The following is a 20,790-nucleotide window of genomic DNA, read 5'->3' on the forward strand; positions in this document are numbered from 1 at the left end:
CTAAACCTGCTTTTTGTTAATTTTTTCATTGTCAAAATAAAAACGTCTACAATTTATCTAGTAAATCTACATAACCAACACAATTGGCCTCAAGCATGTTATGGTTATTAATAACAGCATTATTATGTGAACAAGACCCGTTCTGAAACATTAGCTTAAACAATACCAAAGGCAAAGAAGAGAAACAAATTACTTTGATGTTACCATGTGTTAAAACTACCTAATTCTTAAAATAATTGTACTATATTAAGCTACTAAAACATAACAGCTGGTAAGACAATTTTTCTTTGGTTTCACTTAAAAATACAAGAACATTCAAACAAACATATGTTATTTGGGTTATCTTCAATAATGTATAATAAATCCTTATGAATTTTATCCAACAACTTTCAACAATGTATAGAATGGTGTCTATTGGACATTGTGTCTATTTGGAAATATATGGCCCGAACACAAAATTATATTTCTCTGATGAAATGGGAGCCTGCAAACAGAAATAAGACTGAGAGTGTGTGTTTAGAGGGGAGAACGAGATAGTTTAAAAGTCTTAGACCTACATTGTTTTAAAGCACAGTGAACAAAACTCCTTATATGTGCTACCAAGAAAAGTAGATATTCAGTAACTAAACTGTTTTTAGAAAATAATTCAGAGATAAAAATACTCGGCGATAAAGCAAAACAGAAAAGGGAAGGGTGACAGCAAATACTGCTTTTCAAAATGCCTGCTTAGACAAGTGTATTGGGTTTATGCAGCAAGGTTTTGGTAGCGATGGGTGCTGCAGGGGTGGCCTTGGTGAGAAGAGACCAGGAGTAGCTCCATGTCAGAGACAGCAGGTTCCAGTCAACTCCAGAACGGACCCAGTGCTGCCCCAAGCCGGGCCCATCAGCCACGCTCTGTGATAACACATTTAAGAAAGGGTAAAAAATGCTGCGTAGCAGCTGTGAGAGGGAGGAGTGAGAAAAACACGAGAGAAACATACCCTGGAGCCCATGCTACTGCCCAAAACACTCTCTTGGGCCTTGGAAGGCTGATCCACAAACATCCACTGATGTTTGTGCTGCCCACATCAATCCAGCTCAGTTTGTAAAGCTTCTACGGCTATGAGTACTTACTCTCTCAAAGCAAATAAACATTGATTGTAATCGCCTTCACTATGAAATTAATGCCACATACTGACAAATTGCCTTCCTTGTGTCTGTGTTTCACTGAACTGACTTTTGAGCCACTCACCGCATTTTAATTGCATGTAGGAAACGTTCCCAAAAATACAGTATTAGAGAGACACGTACGCTCAGATCAGCGTAGCACAGCCAGGAGGTGGTAGTGTAGACTGAGTATTTCCATAACAATTTCAGGCTACCGCATTCGGGTTGTTGTTTGCCATGTTATGTGAGCAAGGGCACACAGTACGAGTAGAATCCACGGAGACGGAAAGCATCGCAGCTACCAAGAATGAAGACGAGAACACTACAGTATGCGCTTAATTCTGCTTAAAACCTGAGGTCTGTCATTCCGAAGAACTGGCTTTCATTTCCTAGTGTGAAACACTGTCAATTATTGTACTCGGAGAAAGCGTGCTGCCACTTGCAAAAGAATTTGTTTATAGATTTGAGAGTCACATTTTTATTTCACAGCAGCAGCTCAGCGTGCATTCCACAAAGACAAGGCTAAAACAAGACATTTTTCCATGCTGATATTGTATGAAATGCAGTTTAAAACATGCTGCTGCCCAGCCAGCAGCTCTATTGCTTTTTATTTAGCACCGCATCTCAGCTAAGATGTTAAAGGAATCTACATCAATAGGACATTAGCGCTCTCTACAACTACCTAAAAGTACGGTGTAGCAAGGGGGGGTCAGCCTCTTCTCCCAAGTAACAAGCGATAAGACAAGAGGAAACGGCCTCAAGTGGTGCCAGAGGAGGTTTAAATCGGATATTAGGAAAAAATTCTACACTGAAAGTGTTATCAAGCATTGGAACAGGCTGCCCAGGGAACCACCATCCCTGGAGGTATTTAAAAGACGGGTAGACGTGGTGCTGAGGGACACGGTTTAGTGATGGTTTCTGTCAGTGTTGGGTTGATGGTTGGACTTGATGATCTGAAAGGTCCCTTCCAACCAAGACAATTCTATGATTCTATGACACACAAGAAGCATTCATGATGCAACAGAGCAAGATATTGCCCAAGAGCCACTTCTGAAAGTAAATGTTGAAGCCTTTCTCTCTTGACCGAGCACCTCTGCAGCGTGAATGAACAAACTTCTCTGTTTAGTCAAATTTGCAAATCCTAAGAGTTGCCAAAAACCCGCTACAGACAGCTACTTTCAAACAGCTCTGAATTTTCCCAGCATCAGCCTGTCATCGTATTTTGACACAATCAGAAACTGTGGCAATCTCCGGGGAGGATCTACTCAACTACTAAGTATCCTGACCCATAGTTTAGAAGACTGTGACTGAAATAGCTATCACTAGTGCTTACCTTTCTCTTTGCAAAGAAGAGATCGAAAACTACTCTTGGAGGTCTTTACCCACCCAGTGTCTTCAAGCTTGTATATGTCAGCAGGAAAGCAATCACCGCTTGATCCTCTGACCTGTGAATTCACCTCAACAGCTTTAAAAGCCTGCACTGCAGCTGGAAATGCTACTGGATACTCTTGAGTAGATATTATAGAGACTCATTTATTGAGTGAGAAATTACGGGTTATTTTCTCATCTGGAATAACTACATTCATGATTTTTCCTTTTTCCTCCACTTTCTCTCCAGACTCATTGAAACATCAGGATCATGGAACAGCTGCACCCAAATAAAGCTGAGCAAAGCCGTAGTCAGTATTGCCACTCGAGCAGATACTTCTCAGCTCATTCAGTGTAACCTCAAAACACAATTTCCCCATTTCACACCAAATTGTTTTCACTACCTTTTTTTGTCTGCTTCCGAAAAATGAGCATTTTTGCAAGACCACTGATACTCTTGGCAATTTTTTTTGCTTAATTCTTCATGCCAACAGAAGGAACATTGGTTTCGTCCCATATCAGCTTTGAACTCTTTTCTAATATGAACAGTGTGTTCATATTTTGTGTTGTGAGAACACAAAAATCTGAAAGCTTCAGTTGCACAGTTAGAAACCATTTGTGACTGAAAGCTACTAAATGTGAAAAAGAAAATGTCTTCCTGCTAATTTCACAATAACGTCAAGCTTTATTCACATAATGTCAAGCAATGTCAGTGTTTCACAAAAACCAAGCCATTGAAAAATCAGATCAGGACAGGAAAGAAGAAAGAAGACTAACGTTTTTAAGTACTTCAGTAACAGCATCATACAAACAGCGTTTCATGTCTTGGCAGATAATGGAGAAAATTAGAAGAACACAATTGTTATATCCGTATGTTTCAGCTCTTTAATATCTGAAGAAATTTAAGGTATCTGCACTCAGTCACAATCATTACCCATTAAAAACAAAGTCAAATATGAAAAATACAATGTTAGGTCTCTGACAAACAAAAGGTTGATCTTGTTTAGATCAAGTCACTGTGTCCCTTGGAGAACAACCTTCAGCAAGGCAGAACGAAGAAAGGGAACATTTTATGTCTGACCTGCTAATTTTGGACAAGTTGCCCATGAAGCAGCAACGTGCCCTTGTGGCCAAGGTGGCCAATGATCTCCTGTGGGGCACTGAAGAGCATGGCAGCAGGTCAAGGGAGGTCATCCTCCCCCTCTACTCTGCCCTGGTGAGGCCACATCTGGAATCTATGTCCAGTTCTGGGGTCCCCAGTTCAAGAAGGACAGGGAACTGCGGGAGAGGGTACAGCAGAGGCTACAAAGATGATCAGGGACCGGAGCATCTCTCTGATGAGGAAAGGCTGAGAGACCTGGGGCTGTTCAGCCTGGAGAAGAGAAGACTGAGAGGGGATCTCATCAATGCTGAGCAATATCTAAAGGGCAGATGTCAAGAGGATTGGGGCCAGACTCTTCTCAGTGGTGCCCAGTGACAGGACAAGGGGCAACAGGCACAAGCTGGAACACAGGAAATTCCATCTCAACATGAGGAAAAACTTCTTCACTTTGAGGGTGCCAGAGCCCTGGGACAGGCTGCCCAGAGAGAGTGTGGAGTCTCCTTCTCTGGAGATCTGCCAAACCCACCTGGATGCATTCCTGTTCAGCCCGCACTGGGTGCCCCTGCTTTGGCAGGGAGTTTACACTGGAAGACAAACAACTTTCTGTTTCCTTATGCAACTTGCTAAAATATTGAAAAAGAAAGTTGGGAAACAAACAGCTAAAAGCCTTCTGACTTCAATTTTCCCCTGGTGATAAGCCCAGAGTCAAAGTTTTAACAAAAAACCCCTAGTACCCAGGGTTCTTAGTGCTGGCTGAGCTTTTCCTTCCCCCTTGAAAACAGCAAACATTGTTGACAAAGGAGAAGTCCGAGGAGACCCCCCTAGAGCATCCAACCCCTGAGAATTGACAGCCAGCTGGCCTACCCAGCTCTCTCAGGAACAGAGTCAAACATATCCTTGATAAATTACTAGCAGGATATAACGAGACAGAAAATTCAGCTTGACAGCAGAAAAAGCAGTAGTTTCTGCACCCAAAAACATAGATATTTCCTTCACAAAAAAGAAGAAAGTCGGTCAGTGAGCCCTCTTACAACTAGAGAAGAAAAAAAAGTCAGCGTCTGCTGCCAGGGAGATCTTCAGCATCACCCTGCCATCAAGACACGGTGTATTCTTTAAATTAAAAAGAATCTCAAAAAGGCCACAAAATACACTTAGACCCTCACAAAAGCTGAAGTAGAAATTGAGTATTCATGGACAGTAAACGCTACAAACTATTTTCCTTGAAGTTAATCACTAGATTATAGCACGGATGCAAAGGTCTTCATGACCTCTCAGGGAGTCCCTCAACTCTAGTTTGGGATAGATGCAGATGGATAGTAACAACCTATTTGTATACTCAGCACATCCCTCTTCACTGCCGCCAGCAAGTTAATGCTGTAAGTGAAGTGCTTTAGCAAGATTTGCATGATCAATCCACTAATTCAGTATTTCAATTATTTAATTCAGCAGAACAGAGCTGGTCTCCTCTAATTCGCAACGAAGCATCACCTGGTTTTCCATTACATTAAATCTGATAGGTAGAATATGACAGCATTTTCTACAGTTTTAGCAAGTAAACAGCATCTCTAATATTTCCCCGAAAAATACATGGAGCAAGTAAACATGACTTCAAACTGCTCGGGGATCTGATACTTGAACAAGTTGCTTTGAAAGCAACGCAAGGAATGGTGGGGTTTCATTCCAGTATTCTCTACTGCAATTAATCTCAGCACTAGCCTATGTTTTCATACTGCCCTGAGCAGCTACATTTCAGACTCCAACCTATATTCATTAGGTCATCGGTTAAGACAGGAAGCACGTGCGAGTTGACTGGCCAACTGGATGATAAAATGACCAAAGCGAGTGAGATTTACTGGTTTGGTTTTATTTTTTTTTTTTCCTTTTCCCCCTCAGGGCACTGTTAGCATCTGCCTTTTCTGTGTATAAACAACTGTTGTGAAAATTAATGCCGCTGGTCTGTTCTCCACACCACGTTTTGTCAGTAGACTCAAAAGCTATTCTTATGGGGAAACCCAAAAAGGCACCGGCAGACAGCATATTATATGAATCCCGGTTCTTTGAGGAATCAAGCAAAATAAACCTCTAACTAAATACAGTAGAGACTAAAACTAATAATAAAAAAATCACAGTTTGACATGGAAAAGAGCAGGAACAACAAGAAAATAATTAATCTATGCTACCCAGAGAGCTAGACCCACTTACATAAACATCATCATGAACAATATCAGAGAAAGTGGCTCCATCCACACAAAGAGGAGAATGAGAACAAAAGGATTCAGGTATTTGTTGTGTAACAGCTCATCTTTGAAAAAGAATTTATCAGCTTTACTACTAACTGTGCAGGAAGGGGAGCTGGAAGAAGACAATCTTTTGAACATAAATAAAAATAGAAGCCTTGTCTGTTAAAAGCGGAATGTTTTCTGCTTCCAAGATGACCACTGCAGAGAGAGAGAATGGGAAGAGACTGACTAAACGCACCTTGGTCTTCCATTATAAGATTTGTAATAATTATATAAAATGTGTACACATTAAGTCACAGCCTGTTTGAAAGTCACAGCCAGCACAAAAATATTTTCGGATAAAGTCTCATGAAAAATTGAGACAGCTAAAGTCAGAGGTCAGAAACACGCCATTAAAATTTCAGTATCTGGTTCTCCACCGTATCTGAGAACTTCAGGTGTCTATACACTTTGAATACTACAAAAACATACTTTGTACATACAAAACCAGTATGTAAACCACTGAACAATATTACTGATTTTTTTCATGTTAAGAAATACCAGATGACCTACCTTAACATAAAATGGAACAATTTAAGCACAGGTACTGTCCATAACAATAAAAAAAGCTAAGGGCTGCCGCAAAGCTGCTTCTGAGCAAAGTAGGCTTTGTAAAAGTTTACGCATACAATGGTGTAACTGTTAAACCCACCTGATTTTGTATTTTGGGCGGAAGAAGCACAGAGACAGAAGATGGCAAGAACAACATGGTAAGTTCTGTAGGACAATTTTCCCAATATACCGTGATGCAAAGTCACAAGAATTTGGCCAGAGGGGATTATCGTGATTCAAAGTTTCAATGCCTTCACCAGTGATACAGAGAGGAGAGACTCTTGCTTGAGAAAAGACAGTTTAATTGTTTTTAAAAAAAAAAACTACACAACCATGTGAAAACGTCAGCTCCCTCTATTAACATACAGTTGAGCTTTCCCATCCTTTTGAAAAAATATTTTTTCAGCATCACTCCTAGACCTTACTCTTCTTGTCTCAGCACATCCAATCATACTCAGTGAACATCATCTGGGGAGTTCAAAGCACACGGATCGCCCTCTTTTAAACATGGATATTTATTTTTACATATAAAGTGCTACTTTCAACAACACCCTTGATTCCAGTACCTTCACTTAGATTTAGGTGAAAAACAGCAGTATGGAGTCTGTTAAGCGTCATATAAAATTTACTTGAATTTTAGTGATGTAGCAGCTCCTGAACCAACCTCCTTCAGTACAAAAAATATTAGCTCTTCAAAATACAGCACAAATTTTTCATGTCTTCATATTGCCAATTAAAGTATGTCTTCGCCAATGTAATCTCTTTCTCTGGAACAAAAACTTTGCAACTTGTCTTCATTTGAACATTTTTCCCTCAATTAATCAAATCAGGCCTCTTCCAAATCAGAGGTAACAACATGAAGACAAGAATTTTGAGCTAAAGCTCAGAAACGTCATTTTGTTCATGACTGACTTTATACAAATTAATAGGAAACTTTTGTCATAAAGAAATGCACCATTTTCTTGTAGTGACTGATCTTCTGTTTCAGCTAAGAATTTGGATCTGGTGGTGGCTGGAGTTTTGGTCCGTACCTCATCAACACGCAAGTCTAAACAAAGGTAAATCATGTGTGAGAGACATTCAGGTTTGTTTGTAAGGCCAGACAATTCGGATCAGTCTTCACTTCCATTACAGTGGTTTTTTTTCATATAAAATATGACTCAAAAAAACTATTAGTCTTCACTTTTTGTGCTATGCAAATGAATTTCAATCTTTTCTCGCTGTTGCTCCTCTAGTCTGTCTCATTGATCTATTCCACTTCAAAACTAACCAATTGACTGAATTAGGATCTGAACCAGAGTTAATCAAGGAACACAAGGATAAGCAGATCATTATTTGAAACGGATAAATACATACAGGCATCGTGGTTTTCCTCTACGCAAGCCTCACTTCCTACATAGTCTAAAAGACATGTATTTCAGGACCTTCTACACCCTTTTACTAAAACAGTTTAAGTGAAGTTATTTTAGAAGCCAGCTTGTCTCTAGAAAGCACTGATTCCAGAGAGAGATTCTAAAAGAATATAACAAGCCCAGAGAGTTTTACCCTGCTGTGACTATTTTGAATTTTTTTTTTTAAAAAAAAGGGGGGGGGTAAAAAAAGCAGGAAAAAGTGTTGCAGATAAACAACTCCCAGCAACAGGAGCACAGAAAAGTGCTGAAGTTTTATAGTACACAACTGAAGAAAACACAGAACTAGATGAAAAGCTGCAAAATTCATGGTACCATGCTGAATAAGAAGAGTTAAGAGGCTTCTAAGAAGCCTCCTCCTACTTCATGTGCAATCTCAGAAGTCTTTTATTACAGTATGTCAGAAAGCATTTATATTCAAACTTTTTTAAATATATTCCTTCTTACACCATGTTGTGCTACCGCTATACATCAAGCACACAAGGTGACAAGTCTGTTCAATTACATTTTATATATATACACACACACTTTTTCAATATACATACACAGATGAGATACGGCACTATGCTGAAAAAGTAAAAAGATTTCCAATTAATGGCTAAGAACCTACCAGGCTGCCATAAATATTCCCTGGTAATTATATTGAAGATTTCAGTCTCCATCCTGAAATCAGTTAATTTTAATATTATAAGACCAACCAACCTAGCTCCCTATTGAAAAATTTATCGGCTAGGCAAATACAACTTGCAGGTACTTTGTCAACTAAAATACAATGCAGTGCATTAAAACCAGTTCATTAGTGTCAGTTAAGTAAACATCACTTCAACTCAGAAGTTTACATCAAGTTTTAATTAGCATTATATTCTCTGTTCAGTCTGATTAAAGGTTCATTCTTTTCAGCCCTTGAAATCAGGAACTTTTACCTTTCTAAAAATGAATTTACACGCTGCAGAGGATGCTAGGGGAATGCTATCTTAATTTAAAGGCGGTAATCAGGAATGGTGCTCCTTATGACTACGAAACATGGCAAACTGCTGACAGGCTGAGTCTACGTTAGCAAGCATCGCAGCACAAAAAGGGAGAAGCTGTAGAGCAAAGCAGCTGGTACCTACATTACACACTCTTCAGGGGACTGCTTGTGACAGTCAGCATAAGCAGGCCTGTTATAAGAAGGTTTCCAATACAGGATCTCTTACTTTCCACTCCCAAAAAACAGTATCACAATCGAACCTACTCTAGAAACTCTCTAAATAACCCTGGCTCAGAAAAAAACTGTGATGTTGCCATTTTTTTCTGGTTTCCTAATAGCTTACAACTGTTTTGAAAAGCAAAAGCAACATGAATAATAATCTCTTTCCCCAACACCATAAACTCATTCACTTATTCCTTCTTTTCATCTCTCCTAATCAGTAATTAATCAATGTAGCAAAAGGGGTTTGGTTTTTTTCCTGGAATTCAGGAATATTGTATTAACTATATCACACTCATTTAAATGCTCCACCATTCCTCAAAAAGAAATCAGGCTTCAAGGATGTTCTACCTCCTTCCCACTAGAGGACAATTATCCATACACTTACTATTATTTACTCTGGTTTCTTATAATTTACCCGGTACAGGTATCAAATTTACTGAACTCCAGATGGGTTCAAAGGATGGAATTCAGTTTATCTTATTTCAAGAGAAGCCTCAATGACTACAGTCAGGTGCAGACACCCAGTTGGTACTGGGATAGCCACATACGTGTAAAGGGAGTGATGAAGCCTGCCCAAAGAATCACTGGGATGGCCAAGATCATTAGGATGAACTGGGAGCAGGCATCTACACTGAAGACAAACCCACCTCATTTAGTTAGAAGAATTTCCATCCCTCTCTGAATTCTTTAAAAAAAAAATGCAGAGATACATTTGCAATATTAAAATGAGAATGAAGATAATTGCAACTGTTAGCAGTTCAACTTTTTAAAATTAAAATACTTTTAGAGTCTTTGAACCTTATCTGGTACCTGAAATTTATTACTACTCATTTTACAGTGCAGATGGCTCCCTACCATAAACCATTTCTAATTACACTTTGAAAGAATTCCACAGATTTATTCTCCGTAGAGGCAGGACCAAGCCTCAGAATCTTCCTTCCTAAAATGAAAATCTTGATCAAAGTTTTCTGATACAGCTTAATCTTCCCCGAGTGTCTCTATACTTCAATTATGCTTCAGTTCTGACAGTCTTCCTGCTTCTAATCACGGAATCGTAGAATGGCTTAGGTTGGAAGGGACCTTAAAGATCATCAAGTTCCAACACCCTGCCATGGGCAGGGACACCTCCCATTAGACCAGGTTGCTCAAAGGCCCATCCAACCTGGCCTTGAACACCTCCAAGGATGGGGCATCCATGACTTGTTTTATCACCCTCAGGGTGAAGAATTTCTTCCTAATGCCTAATCCAAATCTCCCCTCTTTCAATTTAAAACCGTTACCCCTCCTCCTATGAATAAACTCCCTGATAGAGTCCCTCTCCATCTTTCCTATATTTGAAGGAGTTATTAGGTTTCATGAGCTCAGCAAGTTACACCTCAAAAATCTTTTCTGGGTTTAATTCCTCCCCCCGCCTCATTTAACTTATCAGGGTTGACCTTCCCTTCTACTTTCTATGTTTGGACACAACATCCACTTTTATATAGTAAATTATTTTTTTCCTCCCTCAATTGCATTCATTTTGCTGTTTAACTACCCTTGCTTTTTTCATATTTTTTTTTGACTTATTTTAATGGAGAAGGAGAATACATCTTCAACATCTTTAAGCAACCTCCATACTACCAGCAAACACGCCACTCCTTTTAGTTTCTTCCAACTACCTCCTTTACTTTTATATAGCTCCTCATTTCAAAGTTTAATACTACTATCAAGCTGGTTTGCTTATTTTAAAATCAGACATTCATATCCGTTTATCCTAGATTTTATTTCTAATACTTATAATCTTGTTTCTGGTGGCCTAGACATGAGGAACAGGAGAAAAGAGGAGCACTGTGGGAATGGGCAGGAGGAACAATAAAAAAAAAAGGTGAGCAACAAACTCCAACTGAAAAAAAAAAAAATGAGCTGAAGCTCTCAAGAACTCTTGCTACAGCAGTCAAACAGGGAAAAATGAGAAAGTCATAGCAAGATATAAACAAGAGAACAGGCTACAGCTCGGTGAACAAACAGTAATGTGTTGCTCCAGCAGTCCCTCAAAACGAGAGGTGGCTTACATTATTCCATGCTTTAGAGAGGCAGCAGTTATTTATAGGTTTACAGGTTATTCTTATCCCTTTCTCCAGTAAAATGCCATTTAGTCAAATCTGTGTGGGAAAGTACAACTCAACAAGTGCCTTTGCAGCTTGATTGCCTTCCAGTACCTGAAGGGGGTCTACAGGAGCATCATATAGGAGGGAATCTATCAGGGAGTGTAGTGATAGGATGAGGGGAAATGGTTTTAAACTGAAAGAGGGGAGATCTAGATTAGATATTGGGAATAAATTCTTTACTGTGAGGGTGGTGAGACATTGGAACAGGTTGCCCAGAGAAGCTGTGGATGCCCCATCCCTGGAGATGTTCAAGGCCAGGTTGGATGGGGCTTTGAGCAACCTGGTCTAGTGGGAGGTGTCCCTGCCCATGGCAGGGGGGTTGGAACTTGATGATCTTTAAGGTCCCTTCCAACTCTAACCATTCTATGATTCCCAAGTGTTTGGGTGGAAATTCAACACAATATTTTAAGTAAAGATCCCCAGAAACTGAATCTGGTCCTTACTGCTGTCAATATAGGCTTGGCAGAAGGGTTAGACTGAAAGGCATTTAACATCTTCACTTTTGGTCTAACTGACAATTTTTAGGAGGCCAGTTTAATATTCTTTCTTATTTCCTATATTTCTACATGGCAATTTGAAATTTAAATATCACCAAGTGCATGCATATGCAATCTGTTCTATAAATAAAAATGTCTGTAAAATACCGCATAGTTTCCTCTTTCAAGTTGTAAGATAGAAAGGCAGATTTTGAGTTGTCAGACACCACGTCTGACATGATCAAATTACGATCAGTCCAGGCTTAACCATAATTTCTAAAGATAAACAAAGTTTGGGGTTTTTTTTTTTGTTGTTTAGATCAAGCTCGTTGCTTCTTTGCAAATGGGACAGACCTCACTCTGGCAGTTGACGTGTCAGCCATCACCGGAGCAAGGCGGTCTTGAAAGGAGGATGAAAAGGTTGTGAAAGGGATCTCAGATTCTTGGCATGCACTCCCTGGTCCTCCAGCCACCAACAGCTCTGAGCTGTCAAGGCATCAAAGTGCTCTGCCCAGCCAACACTGACAAGTCCATCACAACTCATCTAGAGGGATGAAGGGAACCGAAATAGCATTCAGCATCAATTTTGGCAGAAAAATCTTCAGTGGGGAGGATGATCTCAGCACAGGCAGAGAATAAGTATCTTCTGGAAGGGGAGAGATTGTTTTCTTGAGAAAACAGCCTGGAGCCAAACTCACAAACTTCTAAGGTTAGCATGGTATGGATCAACGCGTTGTATGATTTTGAAGTGCCAAGTGATAGCCAGTGCTGCAGTAGGGACAGAATCCTGCCACCACAGAGCTCAGAATGACATCAGTGAAATTTAGACAACTATGGATATTCTGAAAATTCAACTCAGGACCTCTGAAAGGAAGAAAGGCCTTCTCCTTAGGTAGGGCTATGTTTTTATCATCCCACTGATGTCCAATGATCTAAGAAAGAACCATGGACAGGAATGACAAGGCGGCATCCTAGGACATTTCAGGAAGTACTTCTAAATATTGTTCTCTCCATCACCTGCAATCACTCACCTCAAGAATAGAGACATCCAGAACACTGGTCAACAGATGAAACATGACTTCTGCGAGTTTAATGCAAGGCCGAATCATGGTAGAGTCAGTAAGTTAATTAAGTACACAACAGATAGAGTAGTAGAGACCTCCAATAGGAAGGCTGTCATCGCACTAGAAGGCTGAAAAGAACTAGGACAGGACATCATAGGACAGGAAGATCTTAACGGCAGAGGTATACTGAGAAGCACTGAAAAGCGTAATTTTTTTCCCCAAAGAACAAAACAGACAAACTTCAAGGATCTTTGATGAACTGAACGTGACCACCAAAAAAAGAGAATGAAGCATTCCTGGTTTCACTCCATACCATGAATGGTGAGAAAAGGTCACCTCAGTGCACCAAGATCCTTGTCCCCAAAAGCAAACCATCAGGCACGACAGTTGGAAACCTGCCAAACGTCTGAAGGAATGTGAGCTTGCAGGGGTGACGGATGCGCTCTCTGCGAGTGGTTTCTGTGACAGTCACTTTGGATAACAGCTGTTCCCGAGTAGCTCTGTGTTTAGACAGGCCCTAGTAGATGAGCTGACTCCGAATCATTGGCTCACAATACAAATCACAGTCCTTTTAAGCAGTATGGATATTATCAATAAAGATCCACAATAAAATATTGGGCTGGGGGGGAGGGGGGATGTTTCCAAGTATCAGACCTTACCCAAATCAAGCTCGGCGTGAGCTGTACACACAGTGTTATGTTTCAAAAGGCATTACGCAGAAGAGGTAGATTTCATTCCAAGCAACTTTGCAATTGCACATTTTAACTTTTTTCTAAAGACAGAGTGATTCTCAGGGGCTTGTTAACATTAAAACACAATGGCTTGAGAGTAGAGAGCTTCTATGCAGAATTTGGTACCTCTTTTTGCTAAGCAGAAGACTGCATTTTACATATTTATGTAACTAAATAGCTTAATTTTAAATCAGACTCTTAGCTTCCACGTTGTTAAAACAGTGACTGACATCTCCCATTTACTTGATGATACTTTTTATTCAGATTTGCCAGGCTGCATGGTTGGAAACTGGAATTCAAGTAAACATATACAAAAGGTGTATTTCAAAATAATTACCAAGTGTCATTCAATTAAAATATAAGAAAACTTTGCTTTAAACACAAACCAGTTTTGACTGTGTATTTGTGTCCCATGAATAGAAACAAAAGCTTCTAATTCATAGATCTTTCATTGTAACTACTAAAAATCATCTTCTGAACTTCTACTTGAAGTGACGAGATTTTTTTTTTCTGTTTTCTGAAGTCCCACTATCTCAACTTCAACTGAACTAGTAAAGGAACAGAATTAGATTAACAAGCTGGAGGGCCAGGCCCAAAGAGTGGTGGAGAATGGAGTTGAATCCAGTTGGTGGCCGGTCACGAGTGGAGTCCTCAGGGCTCAATAATGGGGCCTGTTCTGTCTAGTATCTTTATCAATGACCTGGATGAGGGGATCGAGTGCGCCCTCCCTAAGTTCACAGATGACACCAAGTTAGACGGGAATGTCGACCTGCTTGACGGTAGAAAGGCTCTACACAGAGACCGACTGGATCAATGCGCCGAAGCCAATGATATGGGGTTCAACAAGGCCAAGTCCCAGGTCCTGCACTTGGGTCACACCAACCCCGTGCATCGCTACAGGCTCAGGGAAGAGTCGCTGGAGAGCTGACTGTTGGAAAAGGACCTGGGGGTGTTGGTCAACTGTTGGTTGAATATGAGCCAGCAGTGTGCCCAGGTGGCCAAGAAGGCCAACAGCGTCCTGGCCTGTATCAGGAACAGTGTGGTTGGTAGGACTAGGGAAGAGATTGTGCCCCTGTACTAGCACTGATGAGGCCCCACCTCGAGTGCCATGTCCAGTTTTGGGCCCCCCACTACAAGAAAGACATTGAGGTGCTTGACTATGTCCAGAGAAGGGCAATGAAGCTGCTGAGGGGTCTGGAGAACAAGTCTTATCATGAGTGGCTGCGGGAGCTGGGGTTGTTCAGCCTGGAGAAAAGGAGGCTGAGGGGGAGACCTTATCACTTTCTACAACTCCCTGAAAGGAAGTTGTAGCGAGGCGATGGTCGGTCTCTTCTCCGAAGGAACAGGAGACAGGACAAGAGGAAACAGTCTCAAGTTGTGCCAGGGGAGAATTAGAATGGAATATTAGGAAAAGGGTTACCAACTGAAAGGGTTATCAACCATTAGAAGAGGCTTCCCAAGGGAGGTGGTGGAGTCACCATCCCTGTAGGTATTTCAAAGATGTGTAGATGTGGTCCTGAGGGACACTGTTTAGTGGTGGACTTGGCAGTACTAGGTTTATGGTTGGACTCAATGACCTTAAAGGTCCCTTCAACCTAGAAAATTCTATGATTAATAGCACTTATGAAATCTGCTAGTATTTTTAAATAATACTTCTTTTAATGGATGTGCAAATTAAGTTTTCTGATCATATTCTTAATATTTACAGAGGAAACGGAATATTAGGCTTGAGGCAGTCAATCTACAGATGGAAAACATTAAAGGAAGTTTTATTTTAGATACTACACATCAAGTTCAGAACAATTATATTTAAAACTAATAACCCTGTATACCTGATTGATGACCATCAACATGCTAACTCATGCATACACAGAATTCTCTAACTTCTGTGCTCTCCATTACTTCTCAAATTAAACATATTTCAAAACAAAGTCACATTATTTGACGGTAGGACAAAAGAAAGTGCAAATACCTCTTTCTTTTAAAAATCATACCTTGATCAGAAAGAAAATCCAGCATGGTCTGGAGAAGGAAAGACAGATGCCTGACGCATAGAGCAGGATTGCCCATTCTTCTGGAAGCATAAACTAGTTCATGAAGCAACCGCATCTGCACTGCGGCCCATCCTCTGTGAGTTCCTATAAAGTAAGCAGTTATTTATTACTTTTTAAAGCTAGAAGTCATCACACACCAATTGGGTTTGGTTTTATTTATATACTAAGCAGTAATTTAACGGCATTTATAAAAATCACCCAATGGAACCAATAATTGCAAAATCCAAATCTTGCACTCAAAACAGAAGAAAAACAAGATCTTCAAGTTTGCTTGAATATTTAAATGTAAAAGCAATTTTTGTTTTATAGGCTTGTATATCGACTAATAGATTTATCATGATTATTCACAAAATGAAGTTAACACTTCCCATAAAGTAAAAACAAAATGATACACAAAACCTTTAAAGTTTTATATTTTTTAAATTCTCTTAACAAGAAATTCACATGAGATTTCATACAGACACTTCATTTTTATCCAAATCAAGTACATGGTAACTCTCCTTAAAGATCAAGCAAAAGATATTTTCTTTAAATGCTTTCCTGGCCATTAAAAGACAGTAAAAAAAGCAATAAAACTAAAAGACATGAGGCACATTTCCCGATTTTCAGTCTTTAAAAACTAAGTTTTGGACTATAAATTATTTCATATTTGCAAAGTATCTATGGTAACAATAAATAGAACATCATAATCTAACTTCTCTTTCAATAATGTAATATGCAGTAGTCTTCGGAAACTTAACATGCTTTTGGTAGTAAGCAAGAGCAATAATTTTTAAATAATAGGTATTCCATAAACTTCTAAGCTATATTTCATAAACTTCTAAGCAGCCTTCCTTCTAGTATTACCCTTCAGCACTTGGCAAACTTTTCTAGAAATATTTACTGCAACCAAACCTTGAGAGTTTATGTTTTGCACACAAGAGTCTCATTATTTTTCATATGTGAAATTTCATTCTTATGAAGTAGTTCTTATAATTTACAGTGATCTTTCCATATGTCTCAAACAGCCATTTTAGCGGTAAAATCTAACAACGCACTTCAGTGCAACATAAAGGGAAGGTAAAAAATTCAAGATAAACAACAATCATGTAACTTTTTTTTGTTCTAATTGTCACTTTTGCAGAACTTCTACAACCTCTCCTCCCAACACAGTCCCAATCCCAGTCGTCTTCTCCATCATAGGCCACAGCATATTTATTCCAGCACATTCCCTCCTCCTAGACTCTTTGCATCTGTCTGTCTAGTCCATTTTTCTAGTCTATTTTCTGCCTCTTCTCACAAGGAATATCCCGACTTCCCACTTCCCAAATAGTCAATGTGCTCTCAGAAAAGGGAGAGGAATATTGCGACTGTGGTTCATTCCTATTTAAACCAGTTCAGAGTTTTCATACTGGTGAACCCCACCTTCTTTCTATTGATACACGCTTAGCCCATTGCTTGCTGCTCCTCTCCTGCAGCTGCATTTAGAGAACGGTCCCCAAAAATACTACTCCACAAAAGAACGCAAGTTTTGGAGCAATGCGGAAAGGTTTACTCAAAAGGAGTTCCCAAGCAGCACATTAACTGTCTCTGCCTTTCAGCAAAAACTCAGCACAGTATATTAAAATCAAGACAGCTTTTAAAATTATTACTTTATATCCAGCTTTAGATAACATTGATAAAACTGTTGAAGCGTAGCTTACCTAAAGAAGGACAGCAAGCAGCGCGTCATGTGCAGAAAGCAAACAGTATTTAAGAGCTATAAAAACTGGCATTTAAGATATTTTCAGAGCTACAAAAACTTTGGTTTTTAATAGATGCAATAAAATAGCAATTGAAATGATATATAGCATCTAAAAACTGTTGAAATGCCTTAACCAAATGCTATTATTCCAGGTAACATCACTCTGATCTGATTTGCAGAAAAAAGTGACATATTTGACCCTACAGACACACACATATACATACATATATCTACATCTATGTACAAAAATATGTAAAATAATCTTTCATTCTTTCATTATAAGATTAAACAGCAACAAATACCAGAAGAAATACAGTTTCTGATACAGAAGTTGAAGGCACTTTAATTGAAAAAATACTCAAAAATAAAATAAGAACCTTTTGTACTGAGAAGTGTATAATCAAAACCAAAGACATTTTTGAAAAAGAGCAGAAATGAAGCTCTCATCAATAATACATAATTATTTGCTGCTAACAGAGGTACACAGCAATACATTCAGCAGTGGCAGAAATTTGAAGTTATTGAAAGTAACACTAAGAAAAAGCACAGGTGCAGTTTTAAAGAACTGCTTCATTTCCTGCAGTTAGTTGCAGATAGATAAATGATTTAGCTTTAATTTGAAATCTCTCTAGGAAATTTAGTTAAAGAAAGCCAGTTGAGTGACCTACTATGCTAGTCCATACTTGCCCAGAGACACTTACCTTTGCTGAAATCTTTCGGATCCAATGATAAGCTGTAGCCAGGGAGAGTTTCCAAAAGCAGTTTGTAGCAGGCCCTCCAGCCAGGCTCCGGGATGCTGGGGGCAGCGCACTGCATTGCTGCGATACGCTTGAAAAAAGCAGACTTTCGGTGAAAACCAATACGTTCATAGAGCTCGGAAAGAATGCTGTAACGCTGGATTTTTTCTTCTTCTGAAAGCTGAAATTTAAAGGGAAGAGAGAAAAGGATTGGTTTTATTCAAAATTTTAAAGCATATATCTTAATTTAAAAAAAAAAAAAAAATAACAGGAGAAAAAAAACATAGTTGACATCTCTCCAACACTACAGAAGGCCAGCGATTTTGCATACAGTCACGACAGCTTCTACTGCCAGGAAAAATTAAGCTTGTTTCAAGTTCAACAGCTAAGGAAAGCAGCAAAGACGGAGTTCTTTAGGAACTCTATTTGTCAGTAGTACTAACAAGTAAATAGTCAAAACAGTCAATAACAGCTAATCAGCTCCACGTTTTACAGAAGATATTTAATGTGATACTCATGTGCGTAAGAGTGCAAAAATATACCACTTCCAAAAATCTATCGATTCACCAAGTTAAATATTTTCATCCCTTTAAGATTAAATCTAATTATTGATCTTGAAATCTCAGGCTATGAAAGCAAAGAAACTACTGTCTCAATCTTCATATGTCTCTGATCTTGCAAACTGCAGCGTTTTCATTCCGTGACACTATACCTACAGAGACTGCCAACTAGCGAGGAAGAATTTGGTGAAAGGTTAAGCCCCTTTAGGCTTAAAGCTGAAACAAACTTGATGAGTAACTACCAACATGTGCTTCTTTAGCTTATCCATATATTGGCACAAGGCCCAGGTAACCATTCCTTCCCCTCTGCTTTGGATGACAACCTTGCTTTCAAATTTGCCCCATCCCTGGAGGTGTTCAAGGCCAGGCTGGATGGGGCTTGGAGCAACCTGGTCTAGTGGGAGGTGTCCCTGCCCGGGGCAGGGGGTTGGAACGAGACAATCTTCAAGGTCCCTTCCAACCCAAACCACTCTATGATTCTATGATAAATCAGCCAGCCAAGAAAAAACTGCAGCAGAAACTCTGGAAGTTACCAACTATTTCCAGTTTACATCCCAGTAACAAGCGACATTGAGTTCTGCAGGTGGACCAATGCTGACACCTAGTGCACAATATGTGGCATGCACCACCAAAACCAATATAAAACATTATAAATTACTCTAAAGCTGCGAACACGTTTTGCAAAGGCGTTTAAAATGACAAACTTCATTCAAAAATAGCTGTTTGTCCTCTAGTGCATTTCTGCAGCTCATTCCTCAGAACTGAAAGTATCAATCAGTGGATTCTGCACATTTAACTTCAGATACTTAAAGCCTTGGGAAGTCAAAAGAAGATGCTAGCCACACTTCTAGAAATAATTAGCTTTTATGAATGAAGCTTCAAAATATCTTTTATTCACTTAAATCCTAATATAGTTAAAAAATAAAATAGTCTGTTTTCAAAAGTCACTTCTAATTTTGGACATGGGGGTATGAGAGACCTTGAAGAAGCCGTAGAGTTTTCAGAAAGCACCACGACCTTATCGGGCAGTTCAAATCTAGTAGTTCAGGACACGAGGACACACGGCCAGACTAGTAAATCATTTGAGAAGTTTCAGACAATATTTTTGAAGCTGAAGTTTCTGTTTCCCTTAGAACTGACGACACAAGACAATGCCCAATGCAAAAATACTGCCCATCCATATAAAAGACAAATCCCTGTAACAGGAGTTGTAAAAAGGCAATTGCACTGAGCTGAAAACTTCCATGAATCAGTGCAGCTGGAAAGAACACGATGCACAAAAAGAAAATACAGAACAGTTTTTAACCAGTTTATCAGAATCTTCAAGAGCTATCACTCAGAAAGAACACGAGATGTCAGATGAAGGTTACCTAATCTAGCAAAAATAAAGCTGCTCCTACTTTTTTTAAAAAGTTAGCACAATAAAAAAATACGGCAGAAGAGTGGAAAAATGCAGGAGCACATGATCACACACTAAAGTTACAAAAGCTTAAAAAAAAAAACCTATCAAAAGTTATTCCTCAAATACATAATACTGTCAGTGTTCACACACCTATGGAAACTAAATTTTTAAGATCAGGGTCATGCTATTTAGACATGAGCTCTCACTAATAATTAGAATAACTATCAGAGAGTCAACAGATTCTTAGAAAGTTTTTTTATGAGCCAGCAGTGCACGCTGGCAGCACAGAAAGCCAACCGCATGCTGGGCTGCATCAAAAGAAGCGTGGCCAGCAGATCACAGGAGGTGACTGCCCCCTACTCTGCTCTTGTGAGATCCCACCTGGAGTGCTGGGTCCAGCTTTGGAGTCCTCAGCACAGGAAGGACATGGACCTGTTGGAACGAGTCCAGCAGACAGCCACTAAAATGATCAGAGGGCTGGAGCACCTCTCCTATGAAGACAGGCTGAGAGACCTGGGGTTGTTCAGCCTGGAGAAGAGAAGGCTCTGTGGAGACCTCATAGCAGCCTTCCAGTATCTGAAGGGGGCCTACAGGAGAGATGGGGAGGGACTCTTTGTCAGGAAGTGTAGCAATAGGATGAGGGGTAATGGTTTTAAATTGAAAGAGGGGAGATTTAGATTAGATATTAGGAAGAAATTCTTTGCTGTGAGGGCGGTGAGACACTGGCCCAGGTTGCCCAGAGAAGCTGTGGATGCCCCATCCCTGGAGGGGTTCAAGGCCAGGCTGGACGTGGCTTTGAGCAACCTGGTCTGGTGGGAGGTGTCCCTGCCCATGGCAGGGGGGTTGGA

At 39.7% G+C, this 20,790-nt stretch overlaps 1 protein-coding gene across 1 annotated transcript in view; it reads right to left on the reverse strand.

Moving 5' to 3' along the window:
• The window catches only part of TRAPPC9 (trafficking protein particle complex subunit 9), a 489,725-nt gene that overhangs the window by 444,107 nt on the left and 24,828 nt on the right, over positions 1 to 20,790 (reverse strand). The window contains exons 7-8 of the mRNA XM_074144728.1: positions 17,945 to 18,161; positions 15,461 to 15,604 (exon numbers count right to left, since the gene is read on the reverse strand). Of these exons, the coding sequence (XP_074000829.1) occupies positions 15,461 to 15,604; positions 17,945 to 18,161 (361 nt within the window). The remainder of the gene's footprint in view (positions 1 to 15,460; positions 15,605 to 17,944; positions 18,162 to 20,790) is intronic.

This window comes from Numenius arquata, chromosome 3, assembly GCF_964106895.1.
Source record: "Numenius arquata chromosome 3, bNumArq3.hap1.1, whole genome shotgun sequence".
In the NCBI taxonomy this organism is placed as follows: domain Eukaryota; kingdom Metazoa; phylum Chordata; class Aves; order Charadriiformes; family Scolopacidae; genus Numenius; species Numenius arquata.